Raw genomic sequence first — 22,239 nt, forward strand, 5'->3', positions numbered from 1 at the left:
TCGGAGCCGCTACTGTGTCGCTAATTGTCGAGACCGATCGCCTCCATTTGCATCCGGGTGGGGGGAGGCAAGGCAGGCTGGACAGAGAAAGGGTGTTACATTTAGGTCATGGATGCTCTATTCGACTCTCTAGCGTTAGTGTTCGCTTGCATGATATTAATAGATTTTAATGAATCTATGGTTCGTGTCAAAACATTATCAATTAGACGTCTAATGTAATCATTCATCCGCAGCAGACTTAACTCACAGGCATTCATGCGTAAAACCCAGACATTCCGTCTCGGTGGGCGCTCAGCCGACCCTTCAGCACGTGTCCAGTCGCACAGAATCTCACACGCCCGCTCACCGCGTGACCAAGGCCCGTGTGAGAACTGTGACCACTGACCAGGCCAGGGCGTGGACACGTAACTCTCAAGGTGACCAGAGGGTCACGCCACACCCCAGGTCAGCGGCACCCACCCGTCGAAGTGTTTCACAATGTTCGTGGGATCACTGCTCTGGGGTTGACGTTATGACCGTGAATGATTGACTGATTGGGACGTGGGAAATAGGCGTTAAAGTTAGTCTGGTTTTACACTGAGAGTGGTCTCCATCTCAATCGGAGATGGCTGACGCCGTGGCACAATACGGGGAGAGTACTGGTTCACGAGAACTCGCCACACTGTTGCCCGGCAGCCAAAGCCGACCTTCACAGTTTGAATAGACGGCCGTCGGCCATGCGATCGGCACGAACCACGAGCGTGGTCCGCCGGCAGCAAAATGGAGAGGGGAGAGGGAAGAAGGGGGAGAGGAGGAGAGGGGAGGGAGGAAAGGAGAGGAGAAGGGAAAGGAGAGGGGAGAAGGAGCCAGGGAGGGCAAGGAGCACGGAGGATTTGCGATACAGGTGTATGTCGGAGGCAGGGGATGGAGATGACGATTACGGGGATGCAACAAGCCAGACACCATGGCTTGTGGGTGGTAGTGATAAATAGCTGAAGAAATGCAACATTTACATACATTCGAGGCCGTTGGCACGAAACATATTGGTAGGTAAATGATAACAGACCATCTCATATAACTGGTAAATGGTACTTAGGTATGCTGGACTTCAACTTAAAATAAGTTCTCAGTTCTGCGTTTGCTTGATGAGCATCCCTCCCCCTCCCCCCTCCCCAACGAAAAGGACCGAACAATCCGGCTAAAAACGCAGTTGCTTGGTATCCCTTTATTGACGGTGACGTGTCACATAAGCAGGTGTTACATTGACGTGATATTTGGTAGCAGCATAAAAGCACGACCCAAAACCAAGGTTCATATGAGGACACCAAAATCACAGGTTACCGTTATGTTGACTACATTATTCACCACTCACCGGCCTGTAAACTACTTAACCCCACCTTAACCCTATTCCTGGCGGGCTCCGCCGGGACAAGAAACTGGCGGGGGGGGGCCGATTCGGCCCCCCCCCCCTGAGATCTCGAGAACGAAGCAAGATAGCGACAAGCGGTAAACGGCATCGGATACGCATGGACAAGGTCTACAATTTTTACTAAGGTCATTTTCAGGTCAGGTCAAAGATGACGTCACAGGGGTCGAAAAAGTCAAAATGGCGGCGCTAGATATGGAGAGTTTTTCTCGAATAACTTTCGAATTAGTCAAGATAGGAACAAACTAAGGGCATCATCGTGATCCTCTCGTCAATCCGCATCGAATGGCATATATGTTGACCTCGAAAGGTCAAGGTCAAAGGTTGACCTCAGGTCACGTGACCTCGAGGTCATCATGTATATCATTCGATGCGTCTTGACGATCTGAACACAATGAGACCATCCACGCGTCTGTATCTTGTTCCTGTACGGAGTTATTGGCCAAAAACCTTTGGTGACCTTTGATGACGTCACATGACCTCACAGCTGCCCAACAGCAAAACAGACCTCAAGGTAGTGAATGTTGATCGTATATGAAGTCATGTATGGTATATGGGGCCATTCCGACCCGTTTTAGTGGTAAAAACAGGGAGTTGATTTTTCCCCCATTGACTTATAATGGGGAGGTCGCGAAACTGACCTGACCTTAGGTCACCGATATCAAAATTCCGAGATATACAAATTGCACATACTGGTACCCTAACTAAAGCCTGAAGAGAAGAAATTGATCGGTCAAAAACTCTAGCTCTGGCGTGATTGCAAACTTTTCTGAGGTAGGGTCACCAAACCGCCTCTGGTGACCTGACCTGAGGTCAGATCAACTCAAAATTTTCAGACATGTTGCGTAGAAGCCTTTTAGGAAAAGTCAGAAAATTTGAGCTTCCTAGCTCAACGCGTTTGGGAGAAATAACCAAAAAACCTCAGGGGGGGGCTCCTGAGGCCCCCCCCGCCAGGAATAGGGTTAGGGATAAAATAAATAGTTTAGAGACAACGTCTCCGATAAAAGAGTCACAGCAATGTAAAAAGCATTCAAACAATTGATAGTTCATCTACAACTGAAAGTTTACCTAACCATCACAGATAAATGTGTCCGTCTTATAAAGTTTGCCATGAAAGTCTGAATAAGTGGTAACCAGACAGGAACCCAAACGCGTAATTATATCGACTTTCCTCTTTCACTGGGTCTGAAATGTTCAACCACGTCCTACAGAGGACCGCCTATTGATGTCAGTATACAGGCTGACGTGTTAATAATACGTATATGGCACTGCACACCGAGTAGTTAGATGCCACACAATTGAACACTGTGCTCCCAGAGTGCCGTGCCTCTTATTAGGTACACTGAGGATAAACCAAATGAAACTTTTAAGCGGTGGTTGGAGTGTAAAATGTCTCTTATTATCAGCTGCCAAAGCCCCACATTCATAAAAATAACTACACTAAGCGTCGAAGGCCCCACACTGAGTGAAATAAACAGCCCCACTGCCACCAGAACACAGGGCTTTCGAACTCCTGCGCCATCACACCTCGAAGTCAAGATAAACACACCACAATCCATGACAGCACAGCACACAGCAAATAATCCATACAATACAATAGCGTGAACCACCCGATCCACTCTGTGCGACCAAAAGCATCACTGAATGAGATAGACATCCCGATATTAGAACAGAGCGAAGCACTGCTGCTACAACACAGTACCGGGCTAGTGATCGCGAAAAGTCTATCCGCAGTGCCCAGGGGAAAGTGATAGTTCTCCCAAAAGCTCTAACTCTAGCTGAGTCCCAAGTGCTAATTCACTCGCTGCGAATCTCCGCACATGTCGGATTGCAAAGGCGAGGCGAGAACCGTGATAGCGTTTCGGGGAGATCCGATAGCTCTGGTGCCAATGCAGCCTGTGCAACTGATCATGTTGCAAAACGACACCCAACGCCGTGACAACGGTGCATTGAGTCATCGGCAGCCAGTACTCTACTGAATATTAGAACGGTGATAGAGAAAGAAGCAAAACAGTGAATGATAAATATCACAACACACCTAAATACGCCTTTGAAGCCTGCGCACATTCATATGTAGATGCTGCTTGAACCCATTCACCAGACTAAAATCTCCTCTTTTGAACAAAGCCAATACTAATACACATATAAATGCAAGGAAAATAAACCTTCAGGTGTTTATCCACAGGTAGAGTTAGAAGGGCCCAATACAAAGGCAGTGTATCGGCATTACTATCCTTCTGCCTCCCTCTGTCATGGTGTAAGCTAACGTACGTTTCCATAAATTGAGATATAAGAGAATACGAATGCAACCAAAAACCCTGATTTCCCGTGTCAAATAATACAAAACAAGCTGGAATGTCATTCACAACCGTAGTTGCCTGGATGGGTGACTAGATCGGTAGTGAAACGCTAGACGAAGACGAGATGAAACTGAAGCGTGACACCACAAGCTGACTGAAAAGTTCGCAAGATGCTCTCGGGAACTATAAATAATTCGGAAAGCTGATAATGCCAACGAAACATCATTCGGCAAGAATGGCTAACTAGTATATATGAAAAGTAAAAAAGAAATGAGAACCGACTTTAAAGCTTATTCAGATAGGTTCGTAAGAAGTAAGAAGCGCGGAATAAGAAGCGTAGCAAGAAGCGCGGAATCCGCTTCAGAGGCATTGACTTCAGCAAGAGTTGAACTCAAATACTGTGACAAGCGTCACATCCTCCGAGTTGGAGGGTAATTCTCCTCCCCTCATCGCAAAATACTGCATCTCTCTGACTTCTTACGATTACCAGCTTACTAGTCCATCACTAATGCTCCCTTCCTAGCCACTCTCAATGAACTCCGGAAACCAACACCCTCTAACTCTTCCCAGCAGGCTCCTGCCTCACGCAGCCCGTTATTTAAAATTCTCTTCGTCTACCTGTCTCAGTGTCTCAGTCTCCACCATCTTCTCCCACCCCGTCTCCGCCTCCATCAGGCCTCCGACTCGGCCGGTTTCTTTATCTCCTCCGTCTCCTTCCCCTTCTTCTCCTCTCCTTCTGTCTCCTTCTCTCCCTCCTCCACCTCCGGCGGGGTTTCCTCAGGACCGGCCGGCGGCAGGATCAGAGCCGCTCCGTCGGCGGTCAGCTGGGGTTCCTCCTCACGGCGCACGTTCTGCAGAAGCAGATCGGCCTCGCGATGGCGCCGGTAGGCAGCTGTGGTGGCGTGAGTCAGGGCAGAGCAAACCTGCTGACCCGCCACTTCTGTCTCAAACACGTGACAGAACAGCGCCTGGCCGGGAGTCAGGGTGATCATGCCCAACAGGCGGTCGTTCTCCAGGTGCGGCGCCCAGAACGAGATGTGGTGGAATGGGTACAGCGCTCGCAGCCGGCCTGTCTCACCCGGTTCGGTGACACGAAGCTCGTTTAGACCCACCTCCAGTCGACAGCGAGCCGCGTCCGCCAGTCGGTGCTGGGCGCGAGCGGTCTGGATCTGACGGATTACCTCTGAGACAAGACGGTGCCCGCGGTCGGCCTGTACCTCCATCGAGCCCAGGAAGCGGGCGTCGAACGTCTGGCCGGCAAAGGGCGGCGCGTCGGCCACGTCGGCGGCCGCCTGCTCGTCGGGCGACCAGGGCAGCTCGAACACGATCGGAGCGTCGGCGCTCAGAGAGTCGGGGGTGTCGGCGCCGCGAGACCGGCTGCGGGAGGAACAAACGGAGAAGACGGTTACTACAGAAATGGATGAACAAACTACATCAGAATCGCAGATGCACAAGGCATGCCAATGAAGAAAGGAGACAAAACCCATGGTAATTTGGTGACGATACAGATACATGTTAAGATGGGTATAGGGACCGAACAATGGCGAAGTCATTGACACGCAGGGTATATAGATTGACACGAGTACAGCATTTGCAATCAGGGCCTATTTTAACATGTTAACTGGGGTGGCAAAACCCACCCCAGTGGTGCGGTTTTCCACCCCAGTCGTCTTACTTTGCCACCCCAGTGAAAAACAGCCCAAAAGTCCGCCCACATATATTGGCTGCCGACAATCACGGATGCGACACATTCTTGGGGCGCAACTCAGCTTGACAGGGGGAAAAGGGCTCACTGAGGCGCCACCACCACCAATGGGGGTGCCCTCTCACTACTGGGGGTGCCCTGCCGCAAGTGCAACTGTGGCGCCCTACTTCGATTGGGACACACTACCGGCAATGGGGCGCCCTACCAGCACTTGGGCGCCTACCACGACTGAAGTGTCCTATCAACATTGGGGCGCCCAGACACGATTGGGGCGCCAACCACCTTTGGGCGCCCTATCAGAAATGGGACGCCGTACCACTACTGCGGCGTCGTAACACTACTGTGACGTTCCGCTGGTGCTGGGGCGCCCTAAGTTTCTGGTGCACCCTACCGCCACGAGGCGCCCTACCACCACTGGGGCGCCCACCACTACTTGGGCGCCCTACCACTACTCCGGCGCCCTGCTACAACCGGGGCGCCCTACCATCACTGGGCGCCCTGACACAGCTGGGGCGCCCTATCACAACGGGTGCACCTTACCACAACTGAGGTGCCGTACCACTACTGGGGCGCATTTACTCTAGCAATAAGTCAAGTAACTAACTCGCCCTTACTGCCACTACTGGGGCGCTATGCCACAACTGAGACGCCTTACAACCAGTGGATCGCCCACCGCTGTTTGGGCTCAATGCCGCTACTGGGGCTTCATTACACTACTGAGGGGTGCCCCGTCACGCCTGGGGCGCCCTACCGAGACTGGAGCGCCCTGTCACTACTGGGGCGCCCCTCAGGGACGCCATACCGCTACTGGATTGTCCTACTATTCAGGCGCCTTACCACAACTGAGAAGATATCTCGGTTGAGGTATCAATGGCGCATCGATGACAAATAGCAATATACAAATTACAACACTGGTCAGTGGTCACCAATGCATCTTTCTTGGCATTACAGAGCCATAAGCTCTTCAAAATCTGGAGAGCGTCTCGAGGCAGTGGCGTGGCGAGATATTGGCCGCAAAATTGAATTGTGATGTGGCTTTGAGACTGGCCGCGTGATCAACAGCGGATTTTCAAACGCACGTGCACGCATTGCTTCTGACGAGGGTATTTCCAAGAGAAAAATCTGGCGGGCGGCGGTTTAATCCTCGCCCGTATTGGTGTTTTTCCAGCCGCGGACGTATAGGGGAAGGGGGGGGGGGGCGTTAGACCCCCCACCTTGCCGTTTTGCCCCTGATTGAGCTAGAGCTTCGCGGAAAAAACGAGCGTGTTGCCCGTGACGAGAGAAAGCCGATGATATCCAATTTTAAGGTCCTAGGTCATCGGTTGACCTTCCAGGTCAGATCAATGACCCAAAAGTCGAGAAAATCGGGACCTGTTTGAACGTCGTAAAGGGTGGCTCCTATGGGGTTTTTCGGGGTGCTGATGACGAATATCATGTTAGTTATGATCATAGATGATTCTTCATGCATTTAGGCCAGGTCGGGTCAGGTCAGGTCAGGTCAACCGGTAAGGGTTTTGCCGGGTATTCGTAGTAAGTGGCAACCGCCTCTGACAGCTTCGTAACATGTAGTGAAGGCACCAAAACTACATCGTTAATGTTCAAATGATTGCTAAATTCGAATTCAGCTCCAAAAACTAGCCTAGAAACAAGTAAAACTCCAAAAAGTGAACTGAGGACATCAAAGATCAATGACCTGACCTGACCTTCCAGTGACCTTGACACCCACCCTAATGCTGGCATGGGAGCAACATCATATCACATGCTTGAACGCTTGAAACCACGAAAAGACTGCAAACGCGCGCCTAATGCGAGCCGACACGCCGAATCGCGATTCCGACCAAACATGGTCTTGAAAAGTAGGTCACTGGTCAAAGGTCATTAGGGTCAGGGTCATAAAATTTTCAGGGTAGGTGTAAAATTGATTATCGTGAGGGTACCAAAAGTTTCGTCGCGATCGGTCGCTTTTTACGCGAGTTATTCGCGAAAAAACGAGAGGGGTCCGTTTGACCCCCCTCCCCTATCCTGGCGACCGGTTAAGTGACCTCGAGTGACGCCGCTGCCTTGGGATGGGAAGGTGTTTTGTTTATCATGGACGGATCGGGGGGGGGGGATTTTAGGGCCATCGGCATAAGCAGTAAAAGTTCTCTGACGAAAGGGGGTTGCACCATGCACAGCCGACTTTTGGCTGAATTCTTTCCATGCAGCGCCCGAAAGGGCTATGTTAGAAAAAAAAAACTATGCCAATAAACGCCTCCAGACACTTTCCCGAAACATTAGCCCTTACGTACTACCGTCACAAATAAAAGATTCTGAGACTCGATTGTGTCGCCCCCCCCCCATCGAAATGCTGCGCACATCAGCATTTCGGTGGGAGGGGGGGGGGGCGCCCACACAAGAGACAGAGGCGCCACCACTGCCTGGCCACCCCAGTCAAATTGTCTTAAAATAGGCCCTGTTTGCAATGGAGATTGTAGATAAATGCGTGCGTGTTGCGTAACAGCCCACGAGACGGAAGACAGCCGGCAGCACTAAGATTACTTTACTACTCTACATCTAGCACTGCATATAGCATTTACTTCAAGAAGCAAAAATACGTGATTCATGCCCAGTTTCACACAAAATGGAAACATAATTTGTGGGACGAAACCTAACTCCCGATCGTCATTAACGCCAACAGCAGCATTCTCCACACAGTAGATACGCGTAGGCACGAGCGTCAACCAGAGGACAATGGACTTGTTATGGCATTAGGCGCGGGAGCAGCCCCACAGCGGCGTGGAACAGTCGTCCACCAGAGGATACAGGGTGCGCGCTCACGCAACGCCGTGATTACGGTAACAGAAAATAGAAAAACAGCGCGCTTCGCAAACTTCCGACAGGGGGAGGGATAACGAGAATGGTTGGTGGATTGAAGGTGTCGAGAAATAACGGGCTTCAGCTGCAACAGATCATCTGCGTTTTTCCTCAACCGTGCAAGGATTTCTGTTTATCTTTTCCCAGCTGACGAATCAATCCCAGTACATGTATACCAAACCAGCCACACCCCAAGAATTCATCGAGCATGACTAACTCGGGACAGGGTCGAGGCGGGCGGATACATCAGATGTATCACAGAGCTCTCCCGGCCCGCCTATGTACTCTCATGAGTCATGACGCAACGCCGGCCTGCAAAGCCGCGGAACTATAACACTTATCGGTGGATTAGGGCCTATCGGACCACCCTGCGGCGTTCCCGTCTGACACACAAGAGAGGCCACAGCTGGTCCGATAGGCTAGTCTGAGTGGTGACCCCGCAGGTATGTATTCTGCGATACGACTCGTATTGGCTGATGATTGGTGATGCAAAGCACACTGATGCGATGGCGTCAGACATAAATAGACGGCAATCGGACAAAACGAAACAAACGTTGGCAGCGTTGGTAAACACTAGTCGCTGTTTGCATGCGAACAGAAATATGGGTGGTTATCGGCGGGCAAACAGCGCCAAATGCGTTAAACGCAAAGGTCAGGGACCTGTCATCCGTTGCTGCAAGCAAAGCCCGATTCAACTAAAGGGACCCTCCCACCTTCAAAAAAGTTAATGAATTGGCATGAAAGTGATGTCGCTCGGTTCAGAAAGAGCAAAAACGAATATCTACCAAATTTCACCGAAAATATTCACCGGTTTTCAAGATATTAGACTTTTACTTTTGTTTACTTTTTTGGGATCTCCGCTGTTTCTAGCGACTTCATTTTGAAAGTGCGGCGTTTGCGGCAAATGTTGCGTGCAAATAGCATATACCATCACTGCTTCACAAAGATGTTAGTATAACGTTTTAAAATCGTTAGATCACCGCTGACGTCACAAATTCTAAGGGGGCATCTCAATGCATTAGCCCCTAAGAATCCGAAAACTGCAAGTTTGAAATTCCATATCTCCGAATTAAAGCATTTTTCGATGTTGTGAGTGCCCAAACCGGTATTTGCAGGCCATGACCACCAATTTGGCTATCTCAACTCAAAAGTAATGTTAAGGTGGGATGGTCACATTAAATGTTCAAAATGATTTGCCTTGAAGCGACGCTTTTGAACATGTACGAAAAAAAAAACTTTTCACGAATCTCTATCTATCTAACGCGCTGAGAGATCGAGGAAGTTTCCACTCGCACCATTTGATTAGTGCGACATCCAATAGCGATTATTCAGCGATATCAATCATTCGCGTACCTGCCATCTGTGGTATGGTGCTGCAGCTTATCGGCGAAAAACTGGCTGACCCCGGAGAGGATCGAACCGGCGCCGGGCGAGCCGATTTTCTCCGAGCCGGACGGGCGGCGCACGTATCCGCCGGTTTTGACGATGTGTCCGATGGCGGCCAGCCACTGGTCCCTCTGACGGTCGTTCATCGCCTGGAGGATCACCGATCTGCGGAAAACGCAACAGAAATTACAACTAATCGCAAATCGCACATGCTTATTCATGGTTACATGACCAGTTACCAAAGCTAAAATAAAGTTGAATAAAAGTTGAAATAAAGAGATAAAATCGTATTATGGCTTTTGATGTTTGGGAACCAGCTTAGTAGGTACAGTCACCAGCAGTTGCTACCCATCACCCCCGGACGGCGGGGGAGCAAGCTACCACCGCCCCTGCGAGACTAGCGCCGCCATGCGCCAAGAAGTGGAAACACCACGTGACTGAGGCCACGTGAGGGCAGGGTCACGTGATGGAGGGGCGGAGCATAGTAGCTTTTGCGCCCGACACTAACTGAAATGCGGCGCTGTGATTGGGCGCCTTAGCATGAATGAAGCCCCGGCGCCAGAATCAGCCGTTCGCCTTATATGGAAAGTGAGCCTTTGCGTTTCACTGTTGGTTTGAGAGCCACGGCACCATACGAATTGTGAGCCCCTTTGAACGGGTCACCGCCCGAGGCACTGAGGCGACGGCTGTGCCGGGCAAAGTCTCGCCTGGTGGGAGAGGTGGGCCAGGGAAAGTGCGATCGAGTGGATTGGTATTATCCAACCGCGACAAACGATGTCAGCAGCCTCTTCTCGTGTCATAGACAGTGTCTATGACACGAAAAGCTAGACAGACAACGTGGGCAGTGCCCAATTAAAAGCTACTAAACGATCCAGTTAAGACGTTGGCGAGGTAGCCAGACCAAATAAAAAGTTTTTAATTCGATTTTGGTTTACAAGTGACCAGGGGCGGCGCCACGGGTTTTCGATAGGGGGGGACGGGGACCTTGCCTGACCGAAAATCCCAAAAGTAGATACTGATCGTGTATGCAAAAAAAAAAACGAGGCACGTAACGCCGCGAAACTTGGCAAAGCCCAAAACACATCGAATGGTGCATCCCGTTTCCAAACTTATCCTAGGACACCTAAGATCGATCACCTTTTCAAGCATCCTTGCCTCTAAAGTCTAAATCAAAATTTGCAGTCTTGCCAACTCAAAGCTGGTTTCCTACAAGCTGCGAATTGCTTAGGTATGAGTAGCAGTGCCAACTATTCTTACGTTTCGTACTTTCAAATTTTCGATCTTACGTCTGGTCAGCTTTATGGCTTCACCATCAAATAGTCATGGAGGAAAAGTGGGAATGTCTTCTGCTCTGACAAGTGCGCCAAAACTGCTATATAATTTCAGAATCATGACATCACCACCTGATCCATATGCAACGGGCAGGGTGCAGCTAATGGCTAGCCGTCAGTGGTCATGTCATCGGTGGTCACTCAAAAGGTCATGCTAGGTCATGGAAGGTCACCAGCCGTTATTTGATCACACTTTCTGATGGATTTTCTTACCAAGAGCTTCGCGGAAAAAACGAGCGCATGCACCGTTGAAAAAAAAAATTGAGTGAAAGGGTCTCAGGTCCGACGACCTCTGCAGGTGAAATGCCCCAGGTTGGATTCCGGTCCTTGTTGATTAACTTCGTCAAAAATGGCAGTAGAGCTGTGATGTCGGCACCATTGTGTTCGTCATGATCGAGCTGGCACGACCTGCATCGTTCTCATATTCACCCTCCAATCGTAACAACTACAGCAGGGATTGGCAAATGGCGGGGCACCCCCTTTGGGAGGTAATGAAGGTCTCTGGAAACCTCATCCCTCATCTCTTTAGCATTAGTGGCTCTCCTTATGGAACAGGTCTCTTGGCTGGTCTGTTTCACCCCAGAATTCAAAGACTAGTCAAGGTAAAACCGAGCGCACCACAGTGAGCACAATTTGATAAGCTGGTGTAGGTATCTCAATTTTCATGTAGAACCTTTCACGTATCACGTACCTAAAACCCTTTCGTGCACTCATGCAAAAGCAACTGCCATGTTTCAACAGCTGGTAATGGCATTTTCACAGCCGCTGACGTAAGAAGGGGAGGGGGGCTCGATTAGACCCCCAGCCGTTCGGCCGCCCACCGAACTTAGTTTTGAAGAAAAAAAGAGTGCTATCGAACCCCTTGACGAGAGGGAGCCGATGCTACCCAATTATAAGGTCTTGGGCTACTGCGTGCTTTTTGGTCCTGCCTGTAATCTATCCGAACACTTCTCCCCAAGTGCTGGGGTTAAATGGCATAGATTTCAAATGGTTCCTGTGGTAGAACTGCCATGCTTGAATTTGACTTACATATTAGGAATGGACAATATCCATAGAGTAACGGAAATCTATTGAATTTCAGTAGACTTGGTTTTGTCGGCAATGGGGTCTGGCAGTGGGGTGGGGAGGTAATAACCCTGTGCCTGGCGCCCCAAAAAAGGGAGGGGCACGATCCCCGCTACCGATCACCTTATAACTACAGGCATCACAGCTCCACACCTTTTGCAGATGGCCAGGACCCCCTGCAATACATCCCAACAGCAATTTTTATTCAGAACCTGCCTTGATTAACCAACGATGCATTAAATGCGACGGATAACTCTACAATGCGTTATTATCAACTATTGAACGGGCCTCGCCGATAGGGGGGTACTGTACCCCCCTAACTTTCGATAGCGGGGGACCTGTCCCCCCCGTCCCCCCCGGTGGCGCCGCCCATGCAAGTGACATACAAGCCCGCTGTGATGGACCAAAAAAAGGAGCTGAACAGTCCATACAACTTCTAAAAAGCTCAACGGTTTAAAAATTCAAAAATTAAATGTTAAAATTCAGCCTGCATGTTTAAACTCTGGTCCGGCGCTGGCAGGAAGCTTATATTGCCACTTGCAATTCCATTTCCACTACGTTGTAATACTAGGGTTGACTATTAAGTAATGTAAGTGCCTTAAGCAATTAAACTCTAGTATAACCAAGAGTTCTGTGAGAGCAGCAACTGAAAGCCCCGTTGAGGGGGGGGGGGGGGGGCGGCGCGAAACGGCCCCCTCTCCTTTTCAGTCGATATCTCCTAAAGTAGGTATAGCAAATGTCGCCACCAAACTTTCAAGACCCCTCCGGGCATCATTTTTACACCTTGTGACCAAATTTTTCCAGAGCTCTTATGAAAGGTTAGCCACAAATGACGTCAGAAGAATGCCATTTTCTGTCATTTTCGACCCAATAAAAGGTTTAGCGGGAAGAGCTGTCACGCTTACAGTTTTGAAGATAACGAAAAATATTCAAGATCAAAAAGATGTAAAATAAACAGCGCTACCAAACTGCTAACTCTTATTTCCAAACAAAAATTGATTTTGACCATCAAAACAAAACTATAGAAGTATAACACCCCGAAAATACCAACAACTTTCAAAACTAAAACTGAAATATATGTTATAAAACTATCTGCTCTAGATATGCCAAACTTAAACTCGATAGCTCCATCTCTAGCAAAGTTATGGAAAAAACTTCTCAAAATTTATTACGTAAAATTTTCAAATTCAATTTTAGCCGTCACAGAACCCACAAAGCAAGCAAAAGGCCACCATTGGATTTCCTGTGATGAGCTGCATCGAATAGATACCCCTTTTATGCAAAATATCAACTTTGAAATTTGACCTTCTTTGACCTGACCTTGACCTGACCTCCACCAGAATGTAATCTAAACTGGCCCCAATGGCCGTCTAGCTCACACCATTGAATTTTAAATGTAAAATTAGCCATAAAACATGTATCACACGACCCTAGCATAGTTGGGTTCATATTGTGACCCTTAGTGACCTGACCTCTATGAACTGACCTGGCATCAATGACCTCTTTAGGCAACATATGTATTAGACAACCAACGCTCCATCGATGTTTTTTGATAACATGCCTTTTATTTGATGTGTTAACTGACTGTAACGCATTCCTTAGACTAAATCGGTGAAAAAATGCGACCTTTGACCTGACTTGTGACGTCATGGGTTGCACCTAGGTCAACGAAACCTGGTAACAAGGTAGTTACCTGGTGGGGCTATCGAACGCTCTTTGAATGTTTAAAATCGGTCGGTAACTTTCCGAGATCTCAGGTGGAGGGCGAAACGGCTGCAACACCCGATCAGGTGGTAGGGTCCGCCAATAGCCCAAGAGGGCGCGGAATATTTATTCACTCATACAGTGTCATTTATATTGAGCACACCTTTCTCACGCCATGACATGGTCCTCTCGTAATAGAACGAGATGAGGAGTGTTTTCACGCCTCCTTATGCACGGCTCTAATTGAGCTATCAACTGTCAGCGATTTTCGGACAATGAAGTTCTTAGTTCCTACTGAATCCAATTTTATTTCAAACGATTGTCACTGTGCTAGTTTTCTTCTTATACGTTTTTGAAAAAAAAAAAAACGCTGAAGAAGTCTTTGATAGACGAAACCAGTCCGCTTATTCTTTTTCTAATTGTTTTTTGAATATATTCGTAGACTACTGGCTCTTTACTACACAATTTGAGAATGTTTGGTATTACTTTGGCCCGAACGATGTGCAGCTGAATTTTCCCTCTTGAATGATTACTAGAGGTACAGGTTTACGCGATAACTGTATGTTTTGATTTATGTTATGTTACGGGTGCATTAGTTTGGGTGATTGACTTGTATTTTTATCTGTATTATTTGGGTAGATTTGGGTAGCTGTTTTTAATTGAACTGTAAGGGATGGTGATAGTTGCGGGGTGTTCAAGTGTTTTGTATGTTGGGCCCTTTTTGAACTCAACCCTACCCCTACCCTACCCCTACCCTACCCCTACCCTACCCTATCCTACCCCCTACCCTACCCTACCCTACCCTACCCTACTACCCTACGCTACCCTACCCTACTACCCTACCCTACCCTACCCTACCCTACCCTACCCTACCCTACCCTACCATACCCTACCCTACCCTACCCTACTACCCCACCCTACCCTACCCTACCTAACTCTACCCTACCCTACCCTACCCTACCCTACCCTACCCTACCTTACAATTCCCTACCCTACCCTAGTCCATACCCTACCCTACTACCCTACCCTACCCTACCCTACCCTACCCTTACACTACCCTACCCTACCCTACCCTACCCTACCCTACCCTACCCTACCCTACCCTACCCTTACACTACCCTACCCTACCCTACCCTTACACTACCCTATCCTACCCTACCCTACCGTACCCTACCCTACCCTACCGTACCCTACCCTACCCTACCGTACCCCACCCTACCCCTACCCTACCATACCCCTACCCCTACACTACCCTACCCTACCCAACCCTACCCCTGCCCTACCCCTACCCCTACCCTCCCCTACCCCTAACCCTAACCCTACCCTACCCAACCCCTACCCTACCCCTACCCCACCCTACCCTACCCTACCCTACCCTACTCTACCCCAACACTACCCTACCTTACCCTACCCTACCCCTACCCTACCCTACCCTACCCCACTCCTATACACTAACCTACCCTACCCTACCCCTACACTACCCTAACCTACCCTACCCTACCCTACCCTACCCTTACACTACCCTACCCTCCCCTACCCTTACACTACCCTACCCTACCCTACCCTACCGTACCCTACCCTACCCTACCGTACCCCACCCTACCCCTACCCTACCATACCCCTACCCCTACACTACCCTACCCTACCCAACCCTACCCCTACCCTACCCCTACCCCTACCCTCCCCTACCCCTACCCTACCCTACCCTACCCCTACCCTACCCTACCCTACCCTACTCTACCCCAACACTACCCTACCTTACCCTACCCTCCTACCCTACCCTACCCTACCCCACTCCTATACACTAACCTACCCTACCCTACCCCTACACTATACCCTAACCTACCCTACCCTACCCTACCCTACCCTACCCTACCCTTACACTACCATACCCTACCCTACCTTACCCTACCCTACCCTACCCTACCCTACCCTACCCTACAATCCTCTACAATCCCCTACCCTACCCTACCCTACCCTACCCTACCCTACAATCCCCTACCCAACCCTACCCTACATTCCCCTACCCTACCCTACCCTACCCAACCCTGCCCTACCCTACCCTACAATACCACCGACAGTCCAAGTTTCAGCTAAATCGGCCCAGAAACGGCTGAGATATTGCAAAAACAAATTAATTGTATTTACTGGCGAATCCCCTTGGCGAGCGGTGCCTTGTGTCGGCCTTCGTTGGCTGTGATGCTTTTCACTCAGTTTTCTAAGCGAACAACTGAGCCTAAAGCACGTGCCCTCTGCTCGGCGCCGGTCGCGGCCCCATCACGTGCACACCGCTGAACCCACACCCTCGAAAATTTAATACGACAAATGAGTGCACGCGCTCGACTTGGTGTGAAAATTTCACCCCTGTAGCCCTTACCGTTCCCGAGCAATGGCCTGTTTTTGTCGATTCTAATGCTAACCCTATGGCGCACATGAGCACGCGCCACGGGCGCACCCCCGGCCACATCGTGCCCAAAATTTAATACGACCTGTTGAATGACGTGACCCACGAATCGTGAAAATTTCACCCTCCTGCGTCAATCGACGGCGCCGCAATAAGCCTTTTAGGGAGTAACCCCGACGGCGTGGGCGGATTTTCTAGGATTTATAATATAGACTAGTAGAGGTACAGGTTCACGCGATAACTATGTATGTTTTGATATGTATGATTAACGGATGCATTAGTTTGGGTGAAGAAAGTTGCATTTTTATTGGTATTATTTGTGTAGAACTGTGTAACTGCTTTAATTGAAATGTAAAGTATGATGGTGATGCATGCGAGTTGTTCGAGCCCTTTGTAATTTAGGATGTTACTGAACGCAACCCTACCCTACCCTACCCTACCCTACCCTACCCTACCCTACCCTACCCTACCCTACCCTACCCTACCCCTACACTACCCTACCCTACCCTACCCTTAACCCTACCCTACCCTACCCTACCCTACCCTACCCTACCCTACCATACCCTACCCCTACACTACACTACACTACCCTACCCTACCCTACCCTACCTTACCACTACCCTACCCTACCCTACCCTACCCTACCCTACCCTACCCTACCCTACCCTACCCTACCCTACCCTACCCTACCCTTACCCTACCCTACCCTACCCTACCATACCCTACCTTTACACTACCCTACCCTACCCTACCCTACCCTTACACTACCCTACCCTACCCTACCCTACCCTACCCTACCATATCATACCCTACCCTACCCTTACACTACCCTACCCTACCCTACCCTACCCTTACACTACCCTATCCTATCCTACCCTACCCTACCCTATACCCTACCCCTACCCTACACTACCCTAACCTACCCTACCCTACTCCTACCCTACCCTACCCTACCCTACCCTTACACTACCCTACCCTACCCTACCCTTACACTACCCTACCCTACCCTACCCTACCATACCCTACCCTTACACTACCCTACCCTACCCTACCCTACCCCTACCCTACACTACCCTAACCTACCCTACCCTACCCTACCCTACCTTACCCTTCCCTACCCTACCCTACCCTACCCTACCCTTACCCTACCCTACCCTACCCTAACCTACCCCTACCCTACCCTAACCTACCCCTTCACTACCCTACCCTACCCTACCCTACCCTACCCTACCCTACCCTACCCTACCCTATCCTACCCTACCCTACCCTACCCTACCCTACCCTACCCTACCCTACCCTACCCTACCCTACCCTACCCTACCCTACCCTACCCTACCCTACCCTACCCTACCCTACCCTACCCTACCCTACCCTACACTGCCACCGACATTCCAAGTTTCAGCTAAATCGGCCCAGAAACGGCTGAGATATTGCAAAAACAAATTAATTGTATTTACTGGCGAATCCCCTTGGCGAGCGGTGCCCTGTGTCGGCCTTTGTTGTCAAAGGTCAATGACCTGCCGGCTCTGAGTATTTCCACTCAGTTTTTTAAGCGAACAACTGAGCCTAAAGCACGTGCCCTCTGCTCGGCGCCGGTCGCGGCCCTAATGCTAACCCCATGCCGCAGATGAGCACGCGCCACGGGCGCACTCCCGGCCGCATCGTGCCCAAAATTTAATACGACCTGTTGAATTACGTGACCCACGAGTCGTGGAAATTTCACCCTCGTGCGTCAATCGACGGCGCCGCAATAGGCGTTTTTGGGAGTAACGCCGGCTGCGTAACCCCGACGGCGGCGGACTTTTTAAGATTTATAATATAGACTAGAGGTACAGGTTTACGCGATAACTGTATGTTTTGATTTATGTTATGTTACGGGTGCATTAGTTTTGGGTGATTGACTTGTATTTTTAGCTGTATTATTTGGGTAGATTTGGGTAGCTGTTTTTAATTGAACTGTAAGGGATGGTGATAGTTGCGGGGTGTTCAAGTGTTTTGTATGTTGGGCCCTTTTTGAACTCAACCCTACCCCTACCCTACCCCTACCCTACACCTACCCTACTACCCTACCCTACCATACCCTACCCTACCCTACCCTACCCTACCCTACCCTACTACCCTACCCTACCCTACCCTACCCTACTACCCTACCCTACTACCCTACCCTAATCTACCCTACCCTACCCTAACCTACCCTACTACCCTATCCTACCCTACCCTACCTAACTCTACCCTACCCTACCCTACCCTACCCTACCCTACCCTACCCTACCCTACCCTACCATACCCTACCCTATTACCCTACCCTACCCTACCTTACCCTACCCTACCCTACCCTACCCTACCCTACCCTACCCTACCCTAGTCCCTACCCTACCTTACCCTACCCTACACTACCCTACCCTTACACTACCCTACCCTACCCTTACCCTACCCTACCCTACCCTACACTACCCTAACCTACCCTACCCTACCCTACCCTACCCCTACACTACCCTACCCTACCCTACCCTAGTCCCTACCCTACCCTACCCTACCCCTACCCTACCCCACCCTACCCTACCCCACCCTACCCTACCCTACCCCTACCCTACCCTACCCCTACCCCTACCCCTACCCCTACACTACCCTACCCTTCCCTACCCTACCCCTACCCCTACCCCTACCCTACCCTACCCTACCCTACCCTACCCTTACACTACCCTACCCTATACCCTACCCTACCCTACCCTACCATGCACTACCACCTACCACCGACAGTCCAAGTTTCAGCTAAATCGGCCCAGAAACGGCTGAGATATTGCAAAAACAAATTTATCGTATTTACTGGCGAATCCCCTTGGCGAGGGGTGCCCGGCGCCGGTATTCGTTGTCAAAGGTCAATGACCTGCCGGCTCTGATGCTTTTCACTCAGTTTTTTAAGCGAACAACTGAGCCTAAAGCACGTGCCCTCTGCTCGGCGCCGGTCGCGATTCTAATGCTAACCCTATGGCGCACATGAGCACGAGCCACGGGTGCACCCCTGGCCGCATCGTGCCCAAAATTTAATACGACCTGTTGAATTACGTGACCCACGAGTCGTGAAAATTTCACCCTCCTGCGTCAATCGACGGCGCCGCAATAAGCGTTTTTGGGAGTAACACCGACTGCGTAACCCCGACGGCGGCGGCGGCGGACTTTTTAAGATTTATAATAGTAGATAGACTAGAGGTACAGGTTTACGCGATAACTGTATGTTTTGATTTATGTTATGTTACGGGTGCATTAGTTTTGGGTGATTGACTTGTATTTTTAGCTGTATTATTTGGGTAGATTTGGGTAGCTGTTTTTAATTGAACTGTAAGGGATGGTGATAGTTGCGGGGTGTTCAAGTGTTTTGTATGTTGGGCCCTTTTTGAACTCAACCCTACCCCTACCCTACCCCTACCCTACTACCCTACCCTACCATACCCTACCCTACCCTACCCTACCCTACCCTACCCTACTACCCTACCCTACCCTACCCTACCCTACTACCCTACCCTACTACCCTACCCTAATCTACCCTACCCTACCCTAACCTACCCTACTACCCTATCCTACCCTACCCTACCTAACTCTACCCTACCCTACCCTACCCTACCCTACCCTACCCTACCCTACCCTACCCTACCATACCCTACCCTATTACCCTACCCTACCCTACCTTACCCTACCCTACCCTACCCTACCCTACCCTACCCTACCCTACCCTACCCTACCCTAGTCCCTACCCTACCTTACCCTACCCTACACTACCCTACCCTTACACTACCCTACCCTACCCTTACCCTACCCTACCCTACCCTACACTACCCTAACCTACCCTACCCTACCCTACCCTACCCCTACACTACCCTACCCTACCCTACCCTAGTCCCTACCCTACCCTACCCTACCCCTACCCTACCCCACCCTACCCTACCCCACCCTACCCTACCCTACCCCTACCCTACCCTACCCCTACCCCTACCCCTACCCCTACACTACCCTACCCTTCCCTACCCTACCCCTACCCCTACCCCTACCCTACCCTACCCTACCCTACCCTACCCTTACACTACCCTACCCTATACCCTACCCTACCCTACCCTACCATGCACTACCACCTACCACCGACAGTCCAAGTTTCAGCTAAATCGGCCCAGAAACGGCTGAGATATTGCAAAAACAAATTTATCGTATTTACTGGCGAATCCCCTTGGCGAGGGGTGCCCGGCGCCGGTATTCGTTGTCAAAGGTCAATGACCTGCCGGCTCTGATGCTTTTCACTCAGTTTTTTAAGCGAACAACTGAGCCTAAAGCACGTGCCCTCTGCTCGGCGCCGGTCGCGATTCTAATGCTAACCCTATGGCGCACATGAGCACGAGCCACGGGTGCACCCCTGGCCGCATCGTGCCCAAAATTTAATACGACCTGTTGAATTACGTGACCCACGAGTCGTGAAAATTTCACCCTCCTGCGTCAATCGACGGCGCCGCAATAAGCGTTTTTGGGAGTAACACCGACTGCGTAACCCCGACGGCGGCGGCGGCGGACTTTTAAGATTTATAATAGTAGATAGACTAGAGGTACAGGTTTACGCGATAACTGTATGTTTTGATATGTATGATTAACGGATGCATTAGTTTGGGTGTAGAAACTTGCATTTTTATTGGTATGATTTTTGTAGAAGTGGGTAACTGCTTTTAATTGAACTGTAAAGTATGATGGTGATGCATGCGAGTTCTTCGAGCCCTTTGTAAGTTAAGATGTTACTGAACGCAACCCTACCCTACCCTACCCTACCCTACCCTACCCCTACACTACCCTACCCTACCCTACCCTACCCCTACACTACCCTACCCTACCCTACCCTACCATACCCTACCCTACCCTACCATACCCTACCCTACCCCTACACTACACTACCCTACCCTACCTTACCACTACCCTACCCTACCCTACCTACCCTACCCTACCCTACCCTACCCTACCCTACCTACCCTACCCTACCCTACCCTACCCTACTCCTACCCTACCCTACCCTACCCTACCATACCCTACCCTACCTTTACACTACCCTACCCTACCCTACCCTACCCTACCCTACCCTTACACTACCCTACCCTACCCTACCCTACCCTACCCTACCCTTACACTACCCTACCCTACCCTACCCTATCCTACCCTACTCCTACCCTACCCTACTCCTACACTAACCTACCCTACCCTACCCTACCCTACCCTACCCTTACACTACCCTACCCTACCCTACCCTACCCTACCCTACAATCCCCTACAATCCCCTACCCTACCCTACCCTACCCTACAATCCCCTACCCAACCCTACCCTACAATCCCCTACCCTACCCTACCCTACCCTACCCTACACTACACTACCACCGACAGTCCAAGTTTCAGCTAAATCGGCCCAGAAACGGCTGAGATATTGCAAAAACAAATTAATTGTTTTTACTGGCGAATCCCCTTGGCGAGCGGTGCCTTGCGTCGGCCTTCGTTGGCTCTGATGCTTTTCACTCAGTTTTCTAAGCGAACAACTGAGCCTAAAGCACGTGCCTTCTGCTCGGCACCGGTCGCGGCCCCACCACGTGCACACCGCTGAACCCACACCGTCGAAAATTTAATACGACAAATGAGTGCACGCGCTCGACTTGGCATGAAAATTTCACCCCCCGTAGCCCTCACCGTTTCCGAGCATAGCCTGTTTAATAAGTGTTTATGCCGATTCTAATGCTAACCCTATGGCGCACATGAGCACGCGCCACGGGCACCCCCGGCCACATCGTGCCCAAATTTAATACGACCTGTTGAATGACGTGACCCACGAGTCGTGAAAATTTCACCCTCCTGCGTCAATCGACGGCGCCGTAATAAGCCTTTTAGGGAGTAACCCCGACGGCGGCGGCGAACTTTTTAAGATTTATAATAGTAGACTAGAGATACAGGTTAACGCGATAACTGTATGTTTTGATTTATGTTATGCTACGGGTGCATTAGTTTGGGTGATTGACTTGTATTTTAAGATGTATTATTTGGATAGATTTGGGTAGCTGTTTTTAATTAAA

The 22,239-nt window shown here is 50.2% G+C and overlaps 1 protein-coding gene across 1 annotated transcript; it reads right to left on the minus strand.

Annotated features, from left to right (window-relative positions):
• Window positions 1–1,195: 1,195 nt before the first annotated feature.
• Window positions 1,196–10,258, minus strand: LOC122394042 (DCC-interacting protein 13-alpha-like). The gene is made up of 2 exons (XM_043390592.1): window positions 9,617–10,258; window positions 1,196–5,082 (listed from the first exon to the last, which is right to left on the minus strand). Exons 1-2 carry the CDS (start codon window positions 9,868–9,870, stop codon window positions 4,377–4,379), a joined length of 960 nt encoding a protein of 319 aa, XP_043246527.1. The 5' UTR covers window positions 9,871–10,258; the 3' UTR covers window positions 1,196–4,376.
• Between the last annotated feature and the right edge of the window lie 11,981 nt (window positions 10,259–22,239).

The sequence above is a fragment of the Amphibalanus amphitrite genome, unplaced genomic scaffold, assembly GCF_019059575.1.
Source record: "Amphibalanus amphitrite isolate SeventyFive unplaced genomic scaffold, NRLGWU_Aamphi_draft 000569F_arrow, whole genome shotgun sequence".
Classification (NCBI taxonomy): domain Eukaryota; kingdom Metazoa; phylum Arthropoda; class Thecostraca; order Balanomorpha; family Balanidae; genus Amphibalanus; species Amphibalanus amphitrite.

Coding starts and splice junctions, on each gene's coding strand:
- LOC122394042 (XM_043390592.1), bottom strand. CDS start 9,870: ATGAATAAGCATGTGCGATTTGCGATTAGTTGTAATTTCTGTTGCGTT. Junction 5,083..9,616: donor CACCATACCACAGATGGCAG/GTACGCGAATGA, acceptor TTCCTCCCGCAG/CCGGTCTCGCGGCGCCGACA.